This window comes from Cardiocondyla obscurior, linkage group LG14 (genome assembly GCF_019399895.1).
Source record: "Cardiocondyla obscurior isolate alpha-2009 linkage group LG14, Cobs3.1, whole genome shotgun sequence".
Lineage (NCBI taxonomy): Eukaryota > Metazoa > Arthropoda > Insecta > Hymenoptera > Formicidae > Cardiocondyla > Cardiocondyla obscurior.
Genome location: NC_091877.1, coordinates 1,813,429 through 1,839,787, shown reverse-complemented (window position 1 = coordinate 1,839,787; position 26,359 = coordinate 1,813,429). Strand labels below are relative to the sequence as shown.

Here is a 26,359-nt window from a genome sequence, read left to right as displayed (position 1 = left end):
CAGTCGTTTGTCATACATATCGCGCGTTAGCGTGCACGTGCTCGCAATTCGAAGTGTGGACTTCTCGGGAAGCCGATTATTAGTCAGCTTAAACAACGAATTCTTTGTACCCGCGCCCCGCCGCGGGGAACGTTTAAATTTTTCATTCCGACGCGTCCGCATGCGTGTTAGAACCTCGTCATGCAACGTTCATTCGGCTTTCTTACGACTTGGCAAGTGAAAAGGTAAAAAAAAAAAAAGAAAGAAAGAAAGGAAAAAAAGAAAAATTACAAGCAAACCCGTAACGACGGGTACGCGATAAAAATCCGCTGGACCAAAGAAAGGAACAAGTCTACGCAGAAATGATTAAACGTGTACATATCTATGTGCGCAAAATATTTTGCCGAGAAACTCAGAAAACGCTGGTGTTATTCAGGAAAAATCTCTCGGTTTCTCAACGCTTCTCGCCGATAACGAGCTCATTTCGCAAGTTACGTTACTTTCACACCGCGGCCCCGCTCGGTGTTAACTCATCGACGCATTGTCCGGGGCGTTATCGACGCTTGTTATTCGAAGGGGAATTGTCTCATCGGTGATTGCGGCGTTATTCGCCCAACGCCTACGGTGCGCGCGAGTGATAATAAATACCAGCGCTAATAAGCGTCGTTTAAAATTACTGCGGTTCGGGCTTGCGGTGTTACCGCGCGAGCGGGCTGAAAGTAAGTAGTTATGACACGAGGTCTGCGCCGAGCATAATTTGTTCCACAATGATGTAGTCGACCTTGTAATGGGTCGGTAACCTGTGGGAGCGCGCGAAAGACTTTTCACTTGGGCGCCGGGGCTTTCGCCGAGGAGTGCCTCCTCCCCCCCGGCCTGTGTCCCCGCATCGGGCGCAGCTCAACCGGACGCAAGTGGGACATCGGCCGTTATAACTGTTCGCGAGGTGAAAAAGAAAATCCCGCACCGCGCGCGATAAGCGGAGCGACGAAACGGACGAAACGTCCCGCGCGTAACGCCGAGCGCGCCGCGTGCTCCCCGGTCGGTTTGTCGTTATCATTTCTAATCGGGTTACAATTGAAAAACACCGCGCGGCCGGCCGCGGCGAACGTATTAACATACGCTTTCTTCGAACAATCGGCCCGGTCGATTTCACCAGGAGATACCCGGCGTAAACAAGCGAAACGAAACGGATAAGTGCGCTCGCCGAGGCTAAAATCATCGCCGCGGAATGATTAATCGACGGCTTAAGAGAGCGCGCCCGGTGATTATCATTATTGTACGGTCATTATGCGCGGAAGAGGCTTACAATGGTAGAATACCGGTTTCTGGCCTGAAAGCAAGCCGGTTGAAACCGCCGTAATCGAATTCGGCGGGATTTCTCGGTGAAATAAATTTATCAGAACTCGATAAATAAGGGAAAGAAACGGCGAGTTTAATTTCGATCTCCACGAAAATAAATGTTAACGCTCGCAAAAGTTATATCATCCGATTTATACGACGAGTATAAGTGTCCTACATGTTTTTAAACTTTCGCGCGACCTCCTCGATTGCTAAAACGCCAAATTTTGCTGGTATATGTATAAAGAAAATACGATAAACGTCGGTAACGAAATATAGATTTCATTTTATGGTAGGTACGTATCGTGTTTATTTTTGAGAATCGTTTCTCTTTTAGATCTTTCAGACCTGGAATTGAGTTTATTTTCGACACGATTGCGGAAGCAATCCCCCGCGAGGGAGCTTCCGCCCATTTTCTATCGACACTGCGACCAAATCGAGGAGGCGGCGACACGTTGGCACGATTATAGATAGATGAAAGTGCTCTTAATAACCAAAAAACTCATTAATAGAGCTGATCCTCGAATCGACCGATCTATTATTAAATGACGGCCGGCTTTCGTTACCGAGAGAGGCCGGCTTGACGGAAATAACAAATTACTCAATGTCAGTTAACCGGCGTCGTAGCCGGAGATCAAGAGAATAGTTCAAGCAACTCACGAAAATTTACTCGTTACTTTACGACGGCTTACAAAAATCGCGCGCGACGAGATGTGACTCCTTCTCTTCAAAAAAGAGAGAGAGAGAGAGAGAGAGAGAGAGAAAAAATCTCCGAGAGAAACTCGTAGGTCTAATTAATTAATTCGTGAATCACCAGACCGAACGTTTAGCCGATGACATATTTTAACTGATCATATCACACTTTATCGACTACTTTATGAACATTCTTTACGCAATCCTTGTAAGAACCGCACGCGAAACAATATTAATATTAATAGATACCGATGATTATCCAACGTTCGTCATTTCGCTACATAAACATCCACTTAATGACTCGTTCTCGAGCCGGTAATTTTCTGATTCTGCGTTACGTTAACGAGTGTAGAAAAAAAAGAAAAAAAAAAAGAAGAAAACCTGCGAGCAACCGTCCACGATACACCTCATCGACGATCGACAATAGTCATTAACAGTTAAACGCTGGATCTGATGCGAGATGGGAGAGACAAGTCGTTAAGTTGTTTTCAACATCGCTCTATTTTCGTAGCATATTTTTATCGGCACATTAGCTGTTAGATACACGTCGCGCGTTAACTTCCAGGGACTCCGCGGAATTGCTGTTTTGTCCCGGCCTGGCGAGTACAGTTTTATTAATGAAGTTATTTGTATGCACATAGGCTGCGCGAATATTATTCTTACACATCTCGCAATCTCAGCGCCGTGGACCGAGGTGACTTGCAATCGATGCCAATATTATTTTTAATTCTCCAGGAGAAACGAACGTGACGTACCCGTTACATAAATCCAATTTGACGCAAGATTCCCTTCCGCGTATTTACCGGAAAGTGAAGTATAAAAATCAATACCTAAAATAGATTTCGTAAGGATTCATCGTGCGGGCGAAGCGCGCCGGGGTGATCGAGGCGAGAGAAGCCACCGACGAGAGTCGCATCGCGAAAATAGTCGACTACATCATAGACGTAGTTAGATATTACTCAATTGACTCTCATACGCGCAATTTGGCAAACCACGTATCACGGCCCGGCGCGAGAAAGAGAGGAGAGAGACCTTCGAAAAGCGCAGCCAGCGCGGCAGGCCTTTACTTCTCCTTCCGAGAACCCTTTTTCTCTTGGCGAAGACACTTGGCGATCAGCCCAAGAATCGTTGAGACTTCGTGGCGAGCTCCTTTCAGGGAGGCTCCCTCGACCCTTCTCTCACTCTTTGCTCTTAGATACGAGATTTCGCGTCACGTCGAGATTTTCCTTCGCCAAGTACGCGCAACGTTATTCGTCTTGCGAACCGCATGATCATGTTTTTTTATTTTTATTTTTTTTCTCGGTACGTGACCAACGTAAGAACGGAAGAAAAACAGACATGTACAAAAAAAGACGAATTTTTTTAGGGAAAAAGCGTATGATTGATTCAAATGTTCGAATATTGTGGTCACATAAATCGCTTTTGAATAAATGATAAATTACGCACATTTGTAAAGCCACTTTTAAAAACGTATTCGGTAATCTAGCAAAAATCATCTCTCTCTTCGCGTTAGTATACGTTCGGTTCTTATTTGAAATCGCTTTGACGGTCGCTTCAATAAGCGGGCAATAAATGGCGATATACAGGGTGTTCCAGATCAGTGGACGATGCCGTAAATGATAGGTAGATTTAATCGAATTAAAACGAAAAGTCCTTTACCATTTTGAAAAATTCTCAATAGTTTTCGAGAAAAAAATTAAAATATATTAAATGTATAAGCGTAAGAGCGACAAGAAAGCTGCGCGTGAGTGAGCGCGACAGGCGAATGACTAGAAATGGCACCGTCGTCTGTCGCGCTCACTCAGCCCACGCTTCCTCGTCGCTCTTACGCGTACATAAATTAATTTTTTTCTTGAAAACTATTGAAAATTTTTTAAAATGGTACAGGACTTTTCGTTTTAATTCGATTAAATCTACCTATCATTTTCGGCATCGTCCACTGATCTGGGACACCCTGTATAAGATAGTACATCCACTTCCTCCACATTCATATTGCGCGTTATTGCGATATTCATATTTTATACTCGACGTGCCGCGTCTCTCGTAAACGGAGGACAATACACGGCGTACGAATATTTATTTCCGTTATGATACATTAAATGCTATTGTCCATTATCAGCCGCGATAATAATTACTAGAACAAAGTCGCGTGAATTATCTATGCGACGCACTAAGAACGTACGGCGTAAAAATATGTGCGAAGTCGCGAATTAAAAAAAAAAAAAGAAAAAAGAAACAATTAAAAATTTTAACGCATAATAATTATAACGACGGCAACGAACGCGATTCTTTTTGCAGGAAGCGATGGTTCGAGCAAATAATTTTTCCGAGATGATAAACGTGCACGAGTGAACCGCACGCGGTATTACGTGAGCTTCTTACAGCATCTTAAATAATAATTATTCTTTTACTGCATCGGGAGATTAAGAATTTATATCGCATACGGAGTCCAAGATAAAACTGGCCCGTCGATATATCTAAAAGCCGCTAAGAGCTTACCCATTACGGGCCATTAAACGAGAAAAGTGTAATCGTAAAGCTGCTGGTATACGCCGGAAAATTATCAAGGATAAAAAACATATTTTTCCCCGAGGAAAAAAAGACAAAATAAAAAAAAAAAAATAATAAAATAGAATAAATGAGGAGACTTTGTTTGACTTATAATCTTCCGATATAAAGCCGATGAAGCTAAGACGCTCGATGAATATATTAATACATTTCGCGGAGGAACTACGGAGAGATCGATACGACGGCTCGCTGCATTCCGGATAGAAGCATAATACATCGTTTCGATGCAGAAGCCGGACTTCTTTAGAATTCCACGGTGCTTCCGCGATAAAAATCCGTTGCTCGCGCGCGAGTCTCCGCGCGAGGTTCGCACCGGGGGGTTGCCTTATTGGCGGAATCCCACAACGACGCAATATGGCAAATTATAATTCATACCCCCCCAAGTTTCGTATGGGAAAGGCGCAGGGCGTACGCCGCGGCGAAATTGCAGTGCAAATTGCACACGTAGAATAGTAACGCTGCAGTCGCGGCGGTACGAGAGTTCTCCGCGCTTCCGCTAATATGGAATCGGGTGTCGGATTAAAGTTTCGCGCACGTAGATTTTTAACGGCGTCAGCTCTTCCCTTCCCCTCCTCCTGCCGGAGAGCGAGAGGAAAAATTTTGGATCGCGGTTTCGCTGCCCTAGGCGATACGCCGTAATATTCTATAATTAAGGCAGCTGGCGGTGGCTCGAGAGGACGCGATGCAACCGCCGGCTGGTGCTGCATTTTGGACAGAATCTGCACGGCGTAAACAAGATTATATGACGTTAATAGCATCATCCCGCGTAGGCGTGATCTTGGATATCAGCGCGCTTCGCGAGAGGAACGAGAAGGCGGGACGACGAAAAAGAAAGAAGAAAGAAAAAAAGGGGGAAAAAAAAAAGATGACAAGTGAGAAGAAAACGCAATGCGCGTCATTTATCGCGCGAGATCGCGCGAATAAACACCGCCACCGAGAGGATGTATCATATGTTTGTCATACTCCGAGCGGCATAAGACGCGAATGACGTACCCGTCATGTATATCTGCACACAAACACGAGGCGTTGCCAATCGCTTCTCGCTATATTTACGCCGTCCTTTTTATTCACGCGGTTATTTGCGCGAACTTAACATTTCGCTTCGATTGCCGCAACGCGAAGCAAAGTGCAGTGGAACGTCATCGAATAATCGGCCGTGGCTGAAGATTCCCGGGTGGCTCGACCGCAGCGAGTGACGAAAAATGATAGTGATTTCGATATAATTAATTAGCGCGATGGCGGCCCGCAACGAGGTGGAAACGAGGTTGATTCAAGCGTGCGGAGGCACCCCGCATACAAATCCACCGTGTAATATTAGTTCACGTCACCGGGTGACCGTTAGCTTAATTTTAAAACACTTTATATGTTGTACACGGCCCTCGGGCCCGGCCTGCCTTCAATTGCCATAATTTTACCGACTATTCTATATGGTCCATTAATCAACCGTGGTTGTCAGCGGAGGCTGATCGTGTACACGAATGCGGTTTGATTATTGGCGATGGGCGGGGCACCGGAGAGGGATAATAATCTCCGTAATAACTGACAAATACTTTCAGCGTCGCGCCAGAATCGCCGCGGCATTACGAAATTGTTCGACGACCGCCGGGGCAGATGGAAATTATCTATCGCGACGTCACGGATGAAAAAAAAATTACGTCAACGAACGGGGCGTATTGTCGCGGCGCGGTGACTCACGCGGTATTTTTCTAATCGTGCCTCTAATCGGAAAGTCACACCACCTGGGTTTATCTCACCGCGGCGCACGTGAGCTGCGCAATTCCAACAAAAGTAATTCATTATTCAATTGTCTTTCAAACCTTTTGTTAGCCGATCGTCAATCATTCGACTTAATCGTTCGAAAACAATAAAAGAACCAAGTTTAAGAGCGCGCTTTCTTGTCTGATAAATCTCTCGAAGCGAGTGGTCGCCCCGGCTTCTAGATTTATCTAGTCAGGCCTTATCGACGTTTAGCTGCGATACGACGTCACGGCCGTATCTGCTTTCCGCGAAAGGTCCCGGAACGTCCGTGGCACGCTTACGCCTTTCACCGTGATCCGCAATTGTTAGGGTTGAAAGATGTCTTTGTTATGCAACGCCGAGTCAACGAGTTCTTTCAAGACGGCGGACTGGGCCGCGACCGCGCTACTTACACGCCCTATTACGGATTCAATGGGCGCCGAGTAACTTCGTTAAGCGCGATAAAACGCGCGCCGCGGCGAACTGCGCGCCGTTTATTTTATCATCGAGTACGCGCGCGAACGGCGCTCCAGATCCAGGTGAACAAAGGGACTATTAGCCTCGCGATTTATCCACGCTCCGCTTTGTTGTCCGGTAATTGACGCCGTTCGCGAGAACGCGAGGCGCGAGGCGGACTCCCGTTGGCAGAGAAATCGCGAGCGCACGCACGTTTCATACCGTCGGCTACCGCTTTGGAGGGTAACAAGCCCTTCGCTCGACCGTTTCGACGCTAACGAAGTTGTTCCCAAGACAATACGAGACAGAGTTATTCGCAAAATTTCGCGCAAATTGCCGCCGTAATGCCGAACTCGCGTCCATACGGCCGTTCCCTTTGTTCCCCTTTGGCCCCCGTACAAAGACTCGGTGCGGCTTCCGCATTAATAGCTCTACCTTTCCCGGCATGCATCGAGTGCGCCGAGCTAACTGACATACACCTAATAAAAAGCCTTAATTACCTTATCGTACGTACGTTGCTCGAAATGCAATATTTGCGAATGTTTCTTTTTCAGACTCAAAAGTAATTTTTGCAAAATAAAGCGACATAAATGCGTGTAACAATCGCACATTTCTCTCGCTAAATGTGCGGCGATATAATTTTGACAAAGCTTAATTGCACGCTCAAAGCGCAGCCAGTTTTTTTTTCTTTTTTTTTTACGTGCTACGACTAACGAACTTGTTCCGTGGAAAAAAAATATAAAATACAAAAAAAAAACCTCGCCAAAGAGCTTAAAGCGTGCCTTTTTGTCTCGTTACAGCGAACGACTCGCGCCGTTTCAGAAAAACGGCGGAGGTCTCCAATGGCAACGTTCAAAGGGAAGATTCTCCAGCTAGTCGTTGCTCGCCAGATGTCGGCCGGACGGGAACGAGAGGGGCGGTCGTAAAAAAAAAGAAAAAAAAAAAATCCGTGGCTACCGCGCGTGTGACGAATCCGCGGTGCGGTTTCGTATCTTCTGTACACACACGCGCGTCCCGACGAGGATGGTTTGGAAAACCTGACCCAATTTCTTGGCCGGCGCCGTCAATTATCGTCACACGTGCGCCTCGCGCTTCGCGACCCCCGTCACGTTGCGCGCGAAGTCGTATTCTCGCCACGTTTAAGCATTCGAGCGCAGCGTCGAGTCTCAATTTACGTTAAACGCGGCGGATTAATTGACGAGCGGCGTCGCTCGACCGGATGTGCCGGGGAGATAAAGAACGGGGCGCTCTACTGTGAAGGTGAGGACGATTACGTAATCGAAGCTGAAAGCGAAGATTAAAGCGTCGTCGTGGCTGAAAGGCATCGGGAGGCGCTGAGACTTCGGCCAGGCGGACGTAATGCTCGCGTGTTGTCGGAAGTCGTATATTTTTCCAACGGCCCTCGCCGCCGCGAGCGAGCGAGAGGACGAGAAAACGCGACAAACAGCGCGACAGGTGGGGCGGCTGGTTTGTTTAAAAGTCGATTCGATTGTTCGGTCATGCGTGGCCGATTTCGCAAGCGAAGGCGAAGAGATAGCGCGATAGACGGTAGAAGGGACGGCGGAAGAAAAGGAGAGATTCTGACGTGCCCGCTTAGGACGCATGAAATGAAAATTTTATCGATCCGCCGGAAGGTATCCCTCCAGCCCGAGCGTAAATTGTGATGCCGCCGCGTAGAAGCTTTATGCACAGAGAGGGCCGCCTCGAACCCCCTCGCCGAGTAAATCGGGACAGTAACTCTGCGTACCAAGTAGTAAGGATGAGAAAAATATGATCCCGGGTGAGCTTTATAAAATTCCGCGCATGAATATTTAGCAGCGTTTCAACGACGCTGCGAGATATTACGTAATGAATAAAATGAAAATTTTATATCATTTTCCCTATGGTTTCAAATAATTAAAAAAAAAAAAATTTTTTTTAATAATAATAATCGGCTGTTGTGTAACGGCGATAAATCAACACCGCGACCAGAAATCGCTCCGATATCCCGGGATGTGATGCGGGACGAAAATATTTTCGACAGAATATCCAGCACGCGCGGCAATGCTCCCCGAATGCATATATACATTTCACGTTATTCCAAAAAAAAAAAAAAAAGAAGAAAAAAAACCCTCTCACGTTACACACACGCTACGTTTCACAGTTATTGACTCCGTTTTTATTCTTTTTTTATTTTTATTTTTTTTTTTTGCGCTCGGCACCCTGTTCGTAAAAACCTGAGCCGACGACTGGATTACCATAATTTCCGTAGGTTTTTCTTAACGCGGGAAACACCGAGGCGATTTCGCCGCGCTTTTAAACACGTTCGCATTAATTGTTCGAGGCTGATATCACCATCGGGCCGAACCCTTTCATTATACCGTGACGGACTGCAAGCGTCACGGAATAATTGCAAAAATAAACGTCTTCGCCAACGCTACGAGATGTGTCTCTAACTAACATAAGAATCGAGAGGAAGGAGAAAAAGAACAGAGACGTCCGAGAAAGATTAACGCGATGGTCCATGGTCGAGAAGCCGATTATTGGGAGAAGAACCTTGTGCCACATTGTGTATCACGTATATCACTCCCACGCGACATATATCGTCACGTAGCAACACCAAAATTTGTTTTCGCTCAGCGTACTACAAATACTAGGCATTAGAAGAAGTTATTCTCCCCTTACGCAACGGCAGAAAGCATCTCATAAAATTAAAAGCTCGACTGAACTTAAAAGTCGCCGAGTAATAAAAAATTAATTTATCGTAATAATAGTATACTCGCACCGTTTTTTTTTCTATTTTCTACAGCGTAATTCCTATTAAAACTATTCAAACTGTGGTCTTCGCGACAGACCATTATGCGCGGCTCGCCGTTAGATAAAGGAATCGAACATTTGGCGTGGAGAGAAAGTTTGATTGAATCGCGACTATCGGCGGCACTTCAACTTCAATACCTCAGCTTCTCAACGGCAGACACGCCCGATTTCATCGACCACCGCTGCACGTAATGCGAAATGAGAGAGCCCGGGCGTATCGGTTAAATTTATTCGCGCCGTTTGCGAAATCGAGCGCGAGGCGGCCGCCAGCGTGAGAGCGGGGCGGGTATTATCGTAATACCCGAAGCGAGTAAAATATGCGTGAAGTGTCGTTGAATTCGATAGGAAGCGAAACCCGAATTGACGTTATGAGAAGCGCGATATAACGCTAACTCGGCGGCCAAATTGTAATCGCATAAAATGCAAAACGGTCGGCCGAACGACGTTATTTTACACCGACGTGAATTCGCGCATCGACAATCATTTCTAGCCCCGGCGATTACAAATTGCAGCAATTTATTCTTCGTTTCTCGATACTCAATGCGGATCGTCAAAGCGGCCAGGCATTATTCATTATGCGTGCTTTTTATATCGGAAATAAACAGCTCGGGGGAACAAATTAGAGAAAATACAATTTTGCTCTCATTTTTTCTCTTTTTTTTTTTAATTCTTCCCGGTCGGTTTAGCGTTCGGCGTTGCTTAATATAGAAATGTTAAAAATAAAATTCCCGAAGCGATCTCTCATTTGTTTAATACCGTTTACATCAGAGAATTTATTCGTGAATTATACTCATTTAGTCCCTCGGAAAGTGTTGCGTACAGAACTGCCACAAGAGGATGGATACGGAAAAGAGGAGTTAATGGCGGTCGATTCGCGAGATCGGACGAGCCATTAATGACGGTAATGATCGGCCATCAGCGAGGAGCAAGTAACTCCGTCGAAGATGCGGAGCGACGTGCCAATTATGCGCGAGGGAAGGTATAAGCGAGAGTTAAAGTGGCATAAAGAAACGACTGTTTTTACTGCATCGCGCTACGTGACCAAAGACGAGGAAAACAAGGGGTACGAGCGGAGAGATGAAGGCGAGCGCCTTGAGAAGCGGAAGGGAATGACGGAACGCGATGTCGCGAGTCGCCACCCACGCGACGATTAATTGCAATCTACCCGCGATACGGCTTAATTAAGATCAACAATTAAGCGGGACGGTGTCGCCTGGCGCGTCCGACAATTGGACGTATCCAACAATTAGCGGCTGTTCTCTCATCTCACCTTGTCCGACCCTGCCCCACCCCCCCTTCTCTCTCTCTCTCTTTCTCTCTCTCGTTTCCAGCGGCCGATTAGCCTCTCGCGCGATCCGAACGAGTGTAACGCGTCGACGTAGCACGCATAACAATGCGTTTCGCGATATGAGCCGCTGCCGGCGGCTCGCGTGTCCGTGCGCGAATTGAGACCTCCGGCTAAACAACACGTTTCTGGCATTAACGATAAATTGCCGGTCCCCTCCCCCGCGCCCTCGCGGGGACACTCGATTTCTGAAACATCGTTACGATTGCACCGGCGCGTACCCCACAACAGCGGTTTCTAATTAGCCGTTATTACGGGACGCGACGGCTGTTACGCCGACCGGCGCCGGCCGGCCAAATCGAAACGCTAAAGAGATACCGGGATATTGCAAATCGGTGCCTGCAACAAGCGCGCGGTGCTCCTTATCGCGCACTTAAAGTGCCGCGGCAAGACATTTCGTTTCAAATATATCGTTTTACCCGGTATAATTAAAACTGTCGCAAGCTGCCTAATCCCCTTGATAGAGGCGGAAGGAAGTATTCATTCGCGAGTGAAAGTACGAGGCAAAGTTAATACGTTCTGTATCTTTACAAGTAACTTTCGCTTTTATTACGAAGTCGCCAGCAACTCGCCGCGTATTTACTTATAAATTTCATTAACGTGGTCGATCAATTTCTTTTTTATTTTTTTCATTTTTAATGCCTGGGCAATTCAACGATACGTCCGGAATATCGCACGATAAATTTTTGCTCTAATACTAGTTTCGCAATATTTTCCGTAAGCGGTTTACCTCCTAAAACAAACGTCTCGGCTTCGTAACCGATTACTCCGAGGTCTCATTTTTCGAAGCGCTCGCTCCGATAGATAACAGCGATAGCAATTGCTTTATTTGATGTGGCTCACGTAGTCTCCGACCCTCCCCCCCCCTCCCCATGCCATTTAGAAACGTTATCGGGACGCCTGTAATAGACGGATCTATCCGAAACCACCTAGTTTTATCAAAGTAAAACCCTCCCCGGTATAATGCTGCAGAAAAGTTACTTGACGATCCTCGAAATAAGCCTCCAATATGTTACGTCTGCTAACGACCGACATAAATTCTTAATATTGCGATATATATCACGAAGGTCTTCACCGGGAATATCGAATACACATGTCCGCGATCGAATTATGTCTGTTTCATCATCCGCTCGTGAGGTCGCCGATCCCGGTTACGTAACGATACGAAAGAGAAGAAAAGAAGAAGAAGCGGGCTGCACCTCGGACAACAGATACACTCCCGAGTTAATCAAAATTCTGTTTTTTTTTTCTTTTCTTTTCTTTTTTTTCCCCCCTCCGATAATATTAACAATGTAAAAAGGTTTCCCCTTCGATTAACCTCCCGTTACAACGCGGGGAAATATCTCGCTCGACGCGCAAATATTTATATTCTGTTTTTCACCGCCGCTCGGATACGAAAGCAGAGCCCGCCTGTTTGCGGCGTTTCGCGTCCTTCTTTTCAGCGAGACGATCAGCCGACTCGGATTGCAGCCGACCGTGAGACAGCGATGCGGGTTGCGTGGCACTTGTTTGCCTAGCCTAAAACAACACGGTCTTCTCCGCTTGCGAGCGTGCCCACCGGATTGCGCCGGCCGGTCTTATCACCCGCGCGCGTGTGCGTGCGAAATACGAGCGCGCGAAGTGTCAGACGACGAGCTTCTCGCTCGCGCGCGGATCACCGGGAGTCTCGCCAGCCCAGCAATTTCACTCGAGCCGCGATTAAAAGCGAAGCACACTCCGCCGGAATCGCAGGGAGCCAAGAGTGCGAAATGGACGGGCATACTTTGTGTGCGGCGCGCGGACAAGATGATTTATCGAATATACATGAGCCTAAAATTAGATGGGTAAACATTCGCCGTGCGAGCGACGGGGGAAATAAGCGCGTTTACGTGGCGTAATCAAAATTAGGGCGTATCTAATAAATGGCGCGCACCATGTGCCCGGGGCATTTCGGATATTACACCCGCGACAGTTTGACAAGAAGTGGAATTATTTCCGAGCAGATTGGATCAATTGTCGCCCGCCAAGGGTCGCAAGTTCGCTCGATAGCGAAGGACGCGTAAAATAAAAAAAATAAAATATCTCTTCGTGGAAAACAACGCGACGATAAAAAAAATTAATCTCTTGCAAGATTTATTGCGACCATTGTGGCGCGAAACGCCGCGCTAAATCTGGAGTGATCGATGAAAAATTGTAGAGAAAGTGACGGATGTCCGCGCGATTTAACGATAAACAGCGCTCAGGCTATAAGGCTCCTTCCAAGAATGCAGAAAATTTAAACGACTTTTGCGGATCCCCTGAGAGACTGTAAAGTTTGCGAGAGAATCGATACTCTAACTGTAAAAGAGAAAAAAAAAAAAATTTCTCATATAAAATCCGGCGTTATTCCCGAATTATTTCGCGCAACAAAAATATTTTATCCTTGTCAATAAATAAGTAAAAATATTCGGGGAAATAATAAAAATAAAATACATTGATATAAATAGTTTTGTGAATTTATGGGTGTCTAATTTTATGCGGAGTGTCTTATAAAGTATCTAAAAGACTGACGCAAGAGTGGCCAAGCAGTCAATTCGAGAATCATCGCGCTCACGCACACACACGCCTCGCGCACGCACACGAAATGACTTCTCCGTCACAATTTGCTCTGGCTTGTTCAGGCTAGAAACGACCGCCTGCCCATGGCCCAGCAAAGGGCACTAATCATCTGACAGTGACGTAGATATAAATCCCTTCCACCCTTGCGAGGGCAATTATTATCCCACAAAGGAATCGGAGCAAAAGCTAAAGCTCCTTTTTTTTTTTTTTTTTTTATTTCTAGATCGTTGTATACGACGTCGAATAAATAACAGCGAGGTCTTGAAGTACGCGCGTCTGAATAGTGTGCTGATTTTATTTCGACGATTAATGAATTTAAATAAAGACCGAATAATCAGCTACATTATTATCAGACGTCGCTTACATCGGTTTATATCGGAAAATACTCTTTACCGATTAGAATGTTTACTTTGCACTACCTACGCCACTGTCTTAAAGTCATACCGGATCAGCTCGACCGTGTAAACGCCATCCACCCGACTGAATAATCTAAGGTGCGTCTCGGCTACACGTGTCCGTGCTGCGACTCCCAAGGACGCCCAAATTCAGCCTCTGTGCGCCGTATTACGCTCGACGAATACCGATTGGCCGATTATTATCGACACGGTTCCTCTCTTTCGGTCACTTAAACCTTCGACCTGGGTCGTGCCCAAGTTTTTAATCGCGTTTACGACTGGAACCAGTCCAGGAACCTATTACGCCGCATCCCACTATCTATTATTTCGGAAGAGAATCGAGACGATTGTGCATTCGAAGGACAAAGGATGTTCCTAAAATAGGCGACGTTACATTTTTCGTGTTAACGAATATAATAAATTTGTTACGTCGAAGTTATTGAAATAATCTTTGTCGCTTTAATTTTCTAAAATTAATGTGGAAATAAAATGTGTTGACAAGGCTCGCTCGCGTACCTACTTTTCGCGTTAGCGTAAATGAAATATTTTAATTAAACCCATGCGTGATATACGTTTAACATTGATGAGAACATGCAGATATAGCCGGTGCCACACAAATAAATGAGATAATAATGCCAATATGACAGAATGTTCGTGAATTACCCAACGACACGAACAAACAAATTAATCAGCAGGAAGTGGACATCTTTCTCTGTCTCCTCGTTGAGTCGAGTCACGCGAGTGATCTGTGCTTCGGGGACATATCTACCGATATCGGGCTACCAAGGTCGCACGGATAAAATCCGATAATTTAATTCGGGCGATTCGGTCAGTTGATTTTTTCGGAGCGGAATACTCCTTTCCCTTCCGTCGCCCTATCTCTCTCGTTCTTTTGTGAACGTCGAACCGCCGTAGCTGTCGTCCTCGAGGAACGTATCTCAACGCGAAAAAAGAAAAAAAAAAAAAATACCACGAATACGCAGAGCAATTTCTGAACTCGTAACCGACTCTTATATTCCTCGAGCCAAAGTATCTAATTTTAATTGAAAGATTTTCTCGGTGAAGAGAATCAATATTCATAAAAATAATAAATAAAAAAAATAATAAAGAAAAGAGAGTAGAACTCATCATTAAGAATTAAGAGCGAAACTTTTCTGGGACAACTAGTACAAAAAATAAAAAAAAAGAAAGAAATAAAAGAAAAAAAACAGGCGGAAGCTGGGAAGAACAGAAGCCAGAGGGGAAAATAAACTCAGCTGTAAGGTACAAAACCTGGAGGGCCGGGAAAAGAGGAGGCACGGCGGAAAGGGGGAGCAAAGTCGTGAACAAAGGAAACTTCGCGAGTTCGATGCCCCCTTTCTTATCAGTAAACGGCACTGTTATAGTCAAGGCAGCGGAGGCGGCCGCCTCATTGGTTGTCGACGAGGTCGACGTCATCGTATCGATTGCCGGTTTGCCACGTGACAACCAGACACGGTTCTCTCTCCCGTACCCGGTGTTCTCTCGCGATCCGTCCTCGTCTCGCCCGTCGGCGCGGGGACATCTGTGTCCCACTGGCCGATTCGAGGCCGAGGCACACAAAGAATCCCCTTGTCCGCAACCAGGAAACAGCAGTTCTGGCCGCGAAACTGCGACGAATCGTGAATTCCGCGGCTTGGGCGCGCACGGGCGACCGAGTTATCGAGCACGAAGTGGCGCTCGCGCAACGCAATTTGCGGAATGAGCCTTGAAACGACCGTCCGAAATTTCGCACGACTAGGAACAACGAGGATCGCAATGGCGATCGAAGCGTCTACAAGTCTCTTTTGTCCTGACCCGTCGCGGTTACACGTAACGACTCTGTCTCGCCTCGCGAGGCTCAATTCCGGATTGTATCCACGCGTTAATTAACCGAACGGCAGGCGTAAGTGTAACGCGGCGTGCGCGTATGCGTGGACAAGCGGATGCGTCGGAAACTCACCGAGCCGTGAGAAAAAGTCGAATGGACTTCTGTTCAGCGTCTTGATTATTTTTTTTTTCTTTTTCCCCTCAATCAGTTTGTACCGGAGTACCGTTAACGCGACTCCCACCAGTCGCAAATTTCTATTAATATCGACAATAAATTCAGTACATTTTACGCCTACGTAAAAAGCCTCCTCTTCGCAGTATATTCCTCCAAAATTCCCGTCCAAACAAACGTCGCCCGGGTCACGTAATCGATAAATAGAATTTTACCGAGGTGAACATTTACGGCAACATTTATTGCAACGAGTTCGCTCATCAGTCACGAAGAAAGAAAGAAAAAAGAAAGAAGACTCGCACCCGGTTTTGAGTCGTTTGCGTCGAGGAAAGAACCCTCGTCTTTCATTCAGCAAAAGGCTTTTACGTCGTCGTTGTAAAGCAAAAAAAAAAAAAAAAAAAAAAAAAATAAATAAAATATAAAAAAAACAGAAAGAAAGAAGTCGGAAAGAATCTACTCGGGGGCGGGAGACGAAGAGGAGAAAACTCGAACGAGGAGAGCGAAGACGGCCTATGACCGGACATAAACAACGTCGGAAACCAGAATTCAGATCTTCGAAACCAGTTCCAGCGCCTGGAAAATAATTTTACGATGCCGAGGACTTACCACGGCGATGGGAGAAAAGGAGTGAGAAGAAAGGAGAAAAGAAGGGGGGCAAGGCTGAAGGGAGAGCGAGCGGCGTTTATTTCCGCCTTAGAGGGGTCCCCAAGGACGAGCGGAGGAATATGCGTAGATTAAGAAACATAAGTCTCTGAATATGTAGAAACGCGAAAAAAAAAAAATATATTGCATATCTATGAAAAAATTCAGACTCCCGCGAAGGTTTCCATCGCGCGCAAAGGGCGTACGACGCCTATTGTACTTAATGGAAGTGTTAAAAGAAAAATGAAAGAAATGAAAAAAATACTCCACCGGCGATAACATCTTGTTTTTCAACAGGGAATACCGTTCTGCTCGTCGACCACGAACGTCCCACGTAACAATCGAGGTCTTCCGATTCTCGCGCGAGGGGGGAAGTGGGTTTCAGAAGGAGGCTGCCGTACACGCGGAGTAATCGTGACAGGTATCTGTCTCGACAGGGGCAGAGATATACGGAGCGCGGGCGAGAGAAGGTGGAAAAAAAGTAGAAAAAAGAAAAAAAAAAAAAAAAAGAGATTCGATAACCGCGTTCTCGTATCCCGGCGAGAATACGACCCATCACCGGCGGGACGTGTACTCAAACGCGCGTTGGAGAATACGAGGAGAGGTAAAAGGGCCAGAGGAAAGGATGAGAGGACGGGAGAGGAAAGAGGAAGGAAAAGGGAAATCGAATGCGCGGTTCAGTTTCGATAAAAATAGATGGGCCGCGTCTGACGTTGTGCAAAGGCTAGCTTAATTCCGCTTTCCCGTTCGCCACTCCCGGCGGAAACGAAAGAATCCCGGAAACGTGCGCGAATTTCCAATTTCTCGCAAAAATTAAACCGGCGACGTTTGATAGAGTAATTAGTGCGCGACGGCGAAAGAAGCGTTAAAAGCGCGAAAGTAAAATTGCCGCGATGGCTACACGAAGCTGTTTGGGAGTTAAGCAGTCCGGTTAACTTTTGTTTTTTTTATCTTTTGTAAGGGCTCTTATAAGGACCGGTCGTATCAATCTCACTTGGAAGCCCGCGGTTACATAATTGGCACGTTTCGGCAATAAAATTAGCAATCTAAATCAACAACAATGCTATCGTAGCTGTAGTCGTTTTTTTTTTTCCTTTTTTTTAGACGGTAAAAGAGTCGATCACCTTGAATCGAGAGAGTTTCACTTTTTGCGATTGATAAATTGAGACGGCGATGCACGAAAAGTGCGGACGATCGAAAAGCGCCGGGATGTATTACATCAGCATCGAGTAAATCTTGGTGCCGGGTTTCTTGTTGCTGCGAGGTCCCCGCTGTCTTCGATCGAGCAAGGGAGAACGAAAGGTGTCGATGGAATTGAGGAAGGTGAACCTCGATAGCAACGCCTTTTCATAAGAGGTATTTCAGGCACGTACCTAAAAAAGACGCCCGAAAGAAGCGTCCGAGGCAACGCGCTGTTCACAGTTTTCGAAATTAAAACCGTAAACTCTCGAGTGATAAAAACGCGCATACATATTTCGTTCCTTACGAGCTATCTCCATATTAACATAAATGTTGCGGATAAATATGTTACTTCAGTTGAGAATGTTTAATCAAATTTATAATTTACTTGTTTTCATTCCCGAAAGATTATGTCGAAGTTTGAGCAATGCAAAAAAAAAAAAAAAAAATACAAGTATCTAAAATAAAAGAAAAATAAAACGTAGACGAAACTGTGAATTTATATAAAATAAATTACGTTAAAAATATTACACATCGCATATATTTGGATCCTTCGGAGAGTTCGTTTAAACCAGTCTAGCGGGATTGTGTCTGTCAGATTCCACAAGATTTTACGATTAAAAATGAGCGCACGTGATCGAGCCATGAACGTTCTATTGTGGGATGTATTCTCAGGGACGAGACGCTTGTTAATTCGATGTTGAGACCCGAGCTGACGAAAGAGGGATGAAGCTGACGCAAGATCGTGAATGCTCATCAAAAATACTGTCCCGCCGTTTCACTTCTACGGAGGACAAGCCTGTGCGAAAACACAGCTGTTTCCCGAAACGCGCGAAATAGCGGTCTCCCGCGATTACACGGCGCGCTTGGCGCGGAGTCGCAAAAATAGACGAGGATGAATATTTCCCGCCGACTTTGTTTACGACGGGATCTTTTAGGAACTCCTAGAAGGCAGTTTAAATTCGTGGCTCGGAACGAGCGCTAATTTAACAGCCGTAAACTGCGCCCCGACTATTCTTATGCCCGCCAATAATTTAATCATCGCATGCGGGACCGACAACAAAGCGGTCGGACGTGCGTGCGAGATAACTAGTAGAGAATCGCGGGCGTGATACACACGAGGCCTCTGGAAATTGTGAACGAGAGAAAAAGAAAGAACGAAAAAAAAAAAAAGAAAAAAAAATACTCGTATGCCGAGAAAAGAAAACAGAATAAATTGCGGAATTCGTGTGTTTTTTTCAGTTTCGCGAGTTGCGTAACGAGCTGGTATCGGGCGTCAAAATTCTTTTTTTTTTTTTTTTTTCGTTACTGTCGCCACAATCGGCGTCGAAGTTCAAAGCTCGGGGGCGACGAAAAAAATAAGCTGCGCCTGTTATGCGAGCGCGAGATAAAATTAGATGATTATCTGACTTGTCACTTGATTACCAAGTCATCACGATCGCTTATCAGCCAGGGGCACGTGGCGGAGCGAGTATTTAATGGCGATGATTCGGACTAAGCGGCCAGCGTTTTCAGCTGCTCGGGTAAAATTACTTTCGCATGAATTAATCGCCGTGTACCATTTGGTCAGCGGGCCGCAATTACTGAGGCGAGCGAGATAGAGAAAATGAAACGACACTTAAACTTTGTTGAAGCACAGCTCGCAAATACGCTCCCCACACGCCGCGCTTTATATCGTTATCGACGATGACATTTGCGCGTTTCGCGAAAGCACGTCGTAAGAGCAGTTACGAAATTTGTGTAAAACTCGGAAACACAATTGTTATCAAAGGCCGTTTTTTAGTTTCGAGTATTCAGAATAAAGTACGCCAAAAAGTGCATATATTAATAAATATATAAAAAAAAGTAGAAATCCAACATTTTTGCCCTCCCCAAAAAAATTAATAAATAAACTATGTACGATAGAATCAATAATAAATTTCCCTAAAACAGCTCTTTGTCTTTCATTCGCTCGCGCTGACCACCTTTTTCCTTAACACATGCCAAATTCCGACCGTGGCACTTGGCACATACTATCCCGACCTCCTTTGAACAGCTTATCGCGTTGCGCAAGAACGAAATTAATTACTCGGAAAGAAAAAGAAAAAGGAAAAAAAAAAAAAAAAAAAGAAGAGAAAAAAAAAGAAGTCCACCGCGCACCGTCATCCAGTTCCATCGACTTCCCGGCGGTGGGATCACGAAAGTGACTGATCCGCGCGTCGAAGATCGGTCCCGTTAAATAAGAGAAAACCGGCATTTCTAGAAAACCGAGAAGACGGGTCCGCGCGCGGCGTTATCTCGGCGCGAGATCGCCGCGCGATTAATCCAGGTAACGCGGGCGGGAGAGAGCGCGTAAAAGAGAGAAGAAGAGAATAAAACAAACGCGTAAACAGGGAAGAGGAGTTGTACGTACGTCGAGTGTTAAATCCCCGAGGCCTGTCGGCCAGCCAACCAACGACGTCGAACGGCATCACGCGACTCCGACCTTCCGTCTCTGTTTTCCGTTAAACGCCGCTCTCTTTTTCTCCCACGTTTCTCTTTGCTTTTTGAGCCGGTAGACAAGCCGGCCGGCCGGTCGGCGCGGCTCGATTGCCGCTACTTTGTCAGCGTATCGCACTTTATTTCTGCCGAGCCGAGCAGAGGTCCACGCCGGTGACTTTCCAGATACCGAGCGCACGTGCGACTTGCGGACTGAAGAGCCGGGACAATCGCGGCGGAGATGTCAACGATACCTTCTTCTCCTCTCCGAAGGAGAACCGGCGAGAAGAATTTGAAGACACAGCGGGGACTCGGCGCGCGTATTTTAGAGAGAAAGAATCACCCGGGGGAAGAGATTTACCGAGTTTAACGTCACGCGAGAACTTTTATCGCCCATTTTCCACGCGAAAGTATTCGCGAGGACGTGTCTCGGCCGTTCGGCGTCTCGTTGAGATTTAAACGCGTGCCGTACGCCGGGCATTTATATTTATATATCAAGTTCCGACTTGGAGAAGGAAAAAAAAACCACGGGCGTTTTTCGAAAATAATTATTTCATTCCGAGAACAGAGACAAAACGGCCACGAAGGCGCAACGAAGTCGGATGGCGATTAACGCTGATTTGACGCCGTGAAATATAATCAACTCTAAACGCGACGATCGCACGGAACCCCGTGCTGTCTTTCATAAAGGCCTACGGTTATCGTGGTTTATCAGCGCGCTTCTAATAACACACCTAACAAGTTTTTATCAACGAACCGATGCACCTCGCGCGTGGAAAGTTCCGGACGAGTCACCGGCTTCGGATCGCGCTTAGGGTCATCGGAGGAAGGTAGGGACTTCTACTCTTAGCGGGGACTTTCCACTTGTTGCGAGGGACGACGGCACCCCCGGCCACGTCGGGCGAGGAACGATCGAGCGACGTCTCGCTCGGATTTACCGGGGGGCGCGCGAGAGAAGCCGTCCTTCGTCCTCGAGCTGACAAAGGCGGCCCGGACGAACGTTCGCGGCAACGGAACCGCTCGCTCGGACGTCGCCAGGTGACAACGGCGCGGGTCGATACGTCGACGTCGCGACCTCGCGCGGAAGGTGTCCCTTACCCTCCCCGGAAAAGGGGGACACAAAGCAATAGAGATAGAGAAGTGAAGACTCACGTCGCTAGGTCCGATCTGGCCCATGCTGCCCATGCTGGTGGCACCGCGGTTCCCGATCGTATCTGCCGCCACCAGCTGCGGCTCGTCTCCGCTGGCGATGGGAATCTTGAAGGCCTTTCAACGAGGTTGAGGGACGCTCGAACACACCCTGGGTAACCGTTCCAATCTGAGCCTCTCTCTCTCTCTTTCTTTCTCTTTCTTTGGCTTGCTCTCCTCCTGTGGCAAGTCACGCGTGCCCGACAACGACGACGAGTAGCGACGAAGGTGGCGAGATCAGCGAACAATTATCACCGGCGACTCGGCGAGCCGGCGCGACACGTCCGTCGGTTGTCACTACGATTAACGTGTACGAGGCGTAACGTGGCGCAACTATTACGACCAGTCATAATATATCACAAAAGAGGAACCTCTGGCTTATTCCCGGGAGAACACGTAAACCGCTGCGACGAGTAGGTTCGCGGCGCTGGGCCACGGTGAAACGTAAAAAAAGTTCAGGACTGCGGCGAGTATTACGGGCGCGCGAAGAGAAGATCCACGTTGAACGAGAGCCGGTTGCTAACTGACGCCGTCGAGCGATGCCAGGCGAGTCGTGGCGGCCGCGATCATCTGGCCGGCCACCGGGAGTCGGGAAAGCAGGCGCAGGCGGGGGATGTGAGGATGTCGGATCTCCGGCGACCGTAACACGGTGGAGGAAAGGGGGCCGGCTGGTAGGGGAACGCACGCCGGTTTTACGCGGCTGTCATTGGTCGCGGCAGGACTGTAACGCGCGCCGGAGACCCGATCTATCGACGGGACGCTCTAACGTTACGAGGTGAACCAGAGATTTTTTTCGGCTCGATTCAGATTCTAAGAAAAGAAAAAAAAAAGACAAAAATATTTCTGTCTTCTCGTCTCTTCCGGCGCGTCGCTTTCTCCTTAATTAATATACATCGAGACGTTCCGATAAACGTTGCATGAATTAACCGAGTCTTAGTCGCTTTCCTAGCGCTTTCTCTCTCCTCCTTTCTCACCTTCTCGTTTCAACGAGATCAGGAAAGAGAAGAAGTCACCCACGCCTCAGGAGCTTGGAATAAACGGCGCGATAATAAATTATTTTCCTTCGAAGCACCCAGCTCGGCGACTTTGCGACCTGCATTTTCTTTTTCGTTTCCTACCCGTTCGTAAAAAAAATATCAATGATTTCCGCGCTCGTCTCTTGTTGGATTATGCGGGCAAGGGTTTCGCTTCGTTGTAATCTGTCGAATTAAAATTTGTGTCACATCCGAGGGATGCAAAGTTAAACTCGGATCAAATGCTTCGCGAACGCGAGGTGATACGACCGAAGATACACTCCTGTACGCAGGCGGTCGGCCTGATCAGCTGATGCCCTAGCAACAGTGGTACTACCCGCGCTAAATATATCAGTCGCATCTGGTTATCGGCACAAAGCGAGCTCGTAACAACGAGGGAGGAGGGGGCGATAGAGAGAGAGAGAGAGAGAGAGAGAAAGGGTGGAGAACGAGGGAAGAATAGAGAGAAAAACACCGCGCTGCGAGCGATTTTATAATTTCGTCATGCGATTAAACACAATCGTCGATGACGCGTGCCGCTGTGCCGATTTAAGGGATGGCACTTCCTCGCCGATAAACCGCTCGCGTTACTTCCTATGACTTTAAAAAGAATCTTTGATAATTCGCGTATCTCGAAGGTGGGAGGGAGAATTCTTTTTGATAGATATTTCAGAAGGAAGTTAATATTTATTTAATTTAATCCGTATGTCGTTTCGAAGCCTGGCGAAGGTAGTCGAGGTATCGATGCATAGTAAAGCACCTAGCATAGAATAAAAATTATTAATAGCACGAGAATTTATTGCGTACTGCGAAGGGGTTTCTTTAAATAATTAAGTATATTTTACGGTCCATTAACGGTTCCTATTACATATTGCAGTGTTTGCTGGGTTTATTAATAATTTACATAAAATCGATTATGCGACAATACCGATAACATTATAACATCGAGTTAATAATATCACAATGAGAACATTCTCTCTCTCTCTCTCACTCTCTTTTAAATTACGTAAAGAAAATGTAACATGAGTGGAATTGCAAAAGTCGTAACACTTGTCAGCGAAAAGACAAATGTTAGTCAACCTTTCAATAATTTAAAGAAAGCGATGCACAAACATCTCTCAAAAAAAAATGAAAAAAAGAAATAAGATTATATGAATTATACACTTATCGCTTTTTATAGAAATAAGTACACTGATATACGTTTCCGTTATTTTTATCAGGTGATAAACTTCATTGTATCAAACTAGTTGATTACGTTCCTGTAAACACCGCTTCTCCTCGAGGAAGTCAAAAGTACAATCTGACCTGAGTAGCACTTATAAAAGTAACTTCTGGCCGATAAAGTATCTCGCGTTCTCGAATTCACGGCCGCGCATAGCGTAATCTCCGAAGTGAAACGGGCGTTTCGGTAAACCCTAACACACTTCTAAAACTGCAGCGCGGGCGATTAAAGCCGTTCATTATTGAATTAATCTCGAGATAACGCGCTATATCTTCGCCACCGAAGAAGCAGCGGACGTCGTAACTTCGCGCGCGAATGAAAGGAAGAAAAATCAGATCTACTTCCCTAGGCAAGAGGACAAAATTCAGAAGGATAAACGAGCCCGCCTCCTCCCCCCCCCTCCGCCTCCTCGGAGAGGATCCTGAAATTCAATTAAGTAAAGGAAACGTATCATGTGACATAACAGTTTCGTGCGTCGTAAATGTTGAGGTCAATGAAACTTCCGCTTCCCCTCTCGCGCGAATCGAGAACGAAATGGCACCGCCATCCGAGACCTCCGATTCCTTCTTCCTTTGTCTCCCAAGGATACTACAAAACGAAGGCGCCGAGGGACCGACCCTTCATTTCCGCGAGAGCCCTTTAACGAGCCTTTGTTACGCGCACGAAATGTCGCGCGAAACAGAAGCACATGCGTATACAGAGCGCTCGGGAGTAACACGTTTAGGGCATCCTGTATGTATTACATATAAGTACATATATATGCATACGTATAGCTATACATATATCAGAGAAGGGACGTAAAATACGTTTATAATCCGTATAAACTACTACGCGGAGATTACCCGCTTCGCGCGTATTTGTTACGCGTAAAAACGTCACGGAGCGGCGTGCGCGGTATTAAATCACGTCCGATTCGCGATTTTACTCTCGAATAATTCCGATAAGTAGCTGCAAACATTACGCGTAGCTTTCGTCAATTCTCGTCCCAGCCGGCCGTACCGTCGCGAAACCGAATGCCGGACGCCGTCACGCGGATTCGATAAGCGAGCTGCGAGAGGCGGCGGTTAATTAAAGCCGGCGGCGTTTACGCATTTAGTAATTGTCCGACGATAACAGCGGATTTTCGCGGAATCTACGGGGCGGTCGCGTGTAAGAGTCACGGTTCATGTTCCCCCCCCCCGCTCGGGATCGGGATCTCCCTGGGACGTCAATCGACGAGACGGACAAGAGGGCTGCGGCGAATATCGCGAAACGCAAACTCCACCGCCTTTCGGATGAAACGACGTGACGAAACGCGACGACGATAACAGTTCCTTCAACCTGTCTACCGCAAAACAGGTATACTGGCTCTCGAGAAAACATGTTTCGTGCGCCGCGCGGATTGACAGGCTAGATTACTAGATAGATAGACGGATAGATTAGCCCGCCGAAAGAAATCAGTATGAGAGCGTTCCGCGAACTCAGTTCCTTACGACCGAAGTTACGCAGCCGAGCCTAAGACCGTCCGGGTTTTCATCTCGAGAGAGGCGTGCGATGTCTATGAAGAAAAAAAAAAGAAAAAAAAAAAACAAGAAATTTTATATATTAATAAGTACATTGACTTTTCGATTAAGCGCTAAGAGACCGATACATATACGAGCCGCGTAATCCGAGAGAGACGTGGATTTAATTAAACTACGTCCAGTTAATGAACGCCGAGTTAATTCTTCCCTCTGTCTCTCCTTTTGCTTTCTACTTTCTTCCTAAGCTGCATTTCTCGGACAGCGAGCCCGCTCGCCGGCGCACGAAATCCGCGCGCGCAAATGCATCGGGCGAATGATATTTTCGGTCGTGTTCCGCGTGAACTCCCGGTCAATCGCGATTTTCCGCGAAGACGGAGGTACGGTGACCCTCCTTCTCTCGCGCCGCTTGGTTTCTATTATTTTGTATTCCCGGGAGAAGGCGGACGTACTTTTGGCCGAGGTTAGTATTGGAAGCGCGAAGGGGTCAACGCTCGGGAAAGCGCCTCTCATTACGAAACTGCCATACGATACGGCCCCGTTGCTCGAATATCCCTGCTCTCGTCGTAGTCCTGGCGCGATTACTCCACGTACATACATATGTCCATCTCATTTTGCTTCGCGTTCCCTCACCTATTCGACCCCTCCGCCGCCGACCGAGCGTCTCTCCCGCTTCCTCGGACGCTCGATCATTTCGCCTCCGTGCACTCACGGCAATGAGTTTCGTTTCCCCTCCCTCCCCCCCCCCGCTCTGTCTCGGATCGTTTTCCTTGCTCGATTTCATCCCTTACGTATGACGAAGGCTAGAAGAATCCGCCTTTGTTTCCGTTTCCTCTCTTGACTTGCGTTGTTTACTCCGGCTGGTGGCGTTTATTAAAACGACGCTGGGGTCAGCCACGCTCGGATCAGCTGTCTTCTATTTTTACATTCGTATTTAGGTACCGGAACCTTCTTAACGACTTGGAGGACCGACTGATTAAATTGTCCTTTTCGCTCGGTGCTTTTCGTCCTGCGACTCGTCAATGTTTTATTCTCGCGAGACTAGTGCGTTTGCGAACATAAATTAAGACGATTATATCTAGTAAGAAAGGACACAGACGGATTTATCTTGCATACAGTAACGCGACAAAGAGCTTGAAAATATCGCCTGTTCATCGCCATCAGGTAGATATGGCGATGGTTTAGCGGTATTCAACGTAACCGAGTGATCAATACCTCCAAAAAAAAAAAAAAGACGTCTGCACGTCCCTTCTGCCTTCGTGTTAACTGTCAAGTC

At 46.7% G+C, this 26,359-nt stretch overlaps 1 protein-coding gene across 5 annotated transcripts in view; it reads right to left on the bottom strand.

The window, feature by feature from the left end:
- Sesn (Sestrin) overlaps nucleotides 1-26,359 on the bottom strand; it is a 149,421-nt gene that overhangs the window by 15,054 nt on the left and 108,008 nt on the right. Inside the window, exon 1 of one of the 5 annotated variants that reach the window (XM_070665739.1) lies at nucleotides 21,314-21,910. The exons of the other annotated variants lie outside the window; for them this stretch is intronic. Coding sequence (XP_070521840.1) covers nucleotides 21,314-21,346 — 33 coding nt within the window. The 5' untranslated portion in view covers nucleotides 21,347-21,910. Of the gene's footprint in view, nucleotides 1-21,313; nucleotides 21,911-26,359 lie in introns of those variants that run through there. 5 annotated transcript variants of the gene reach the window in all.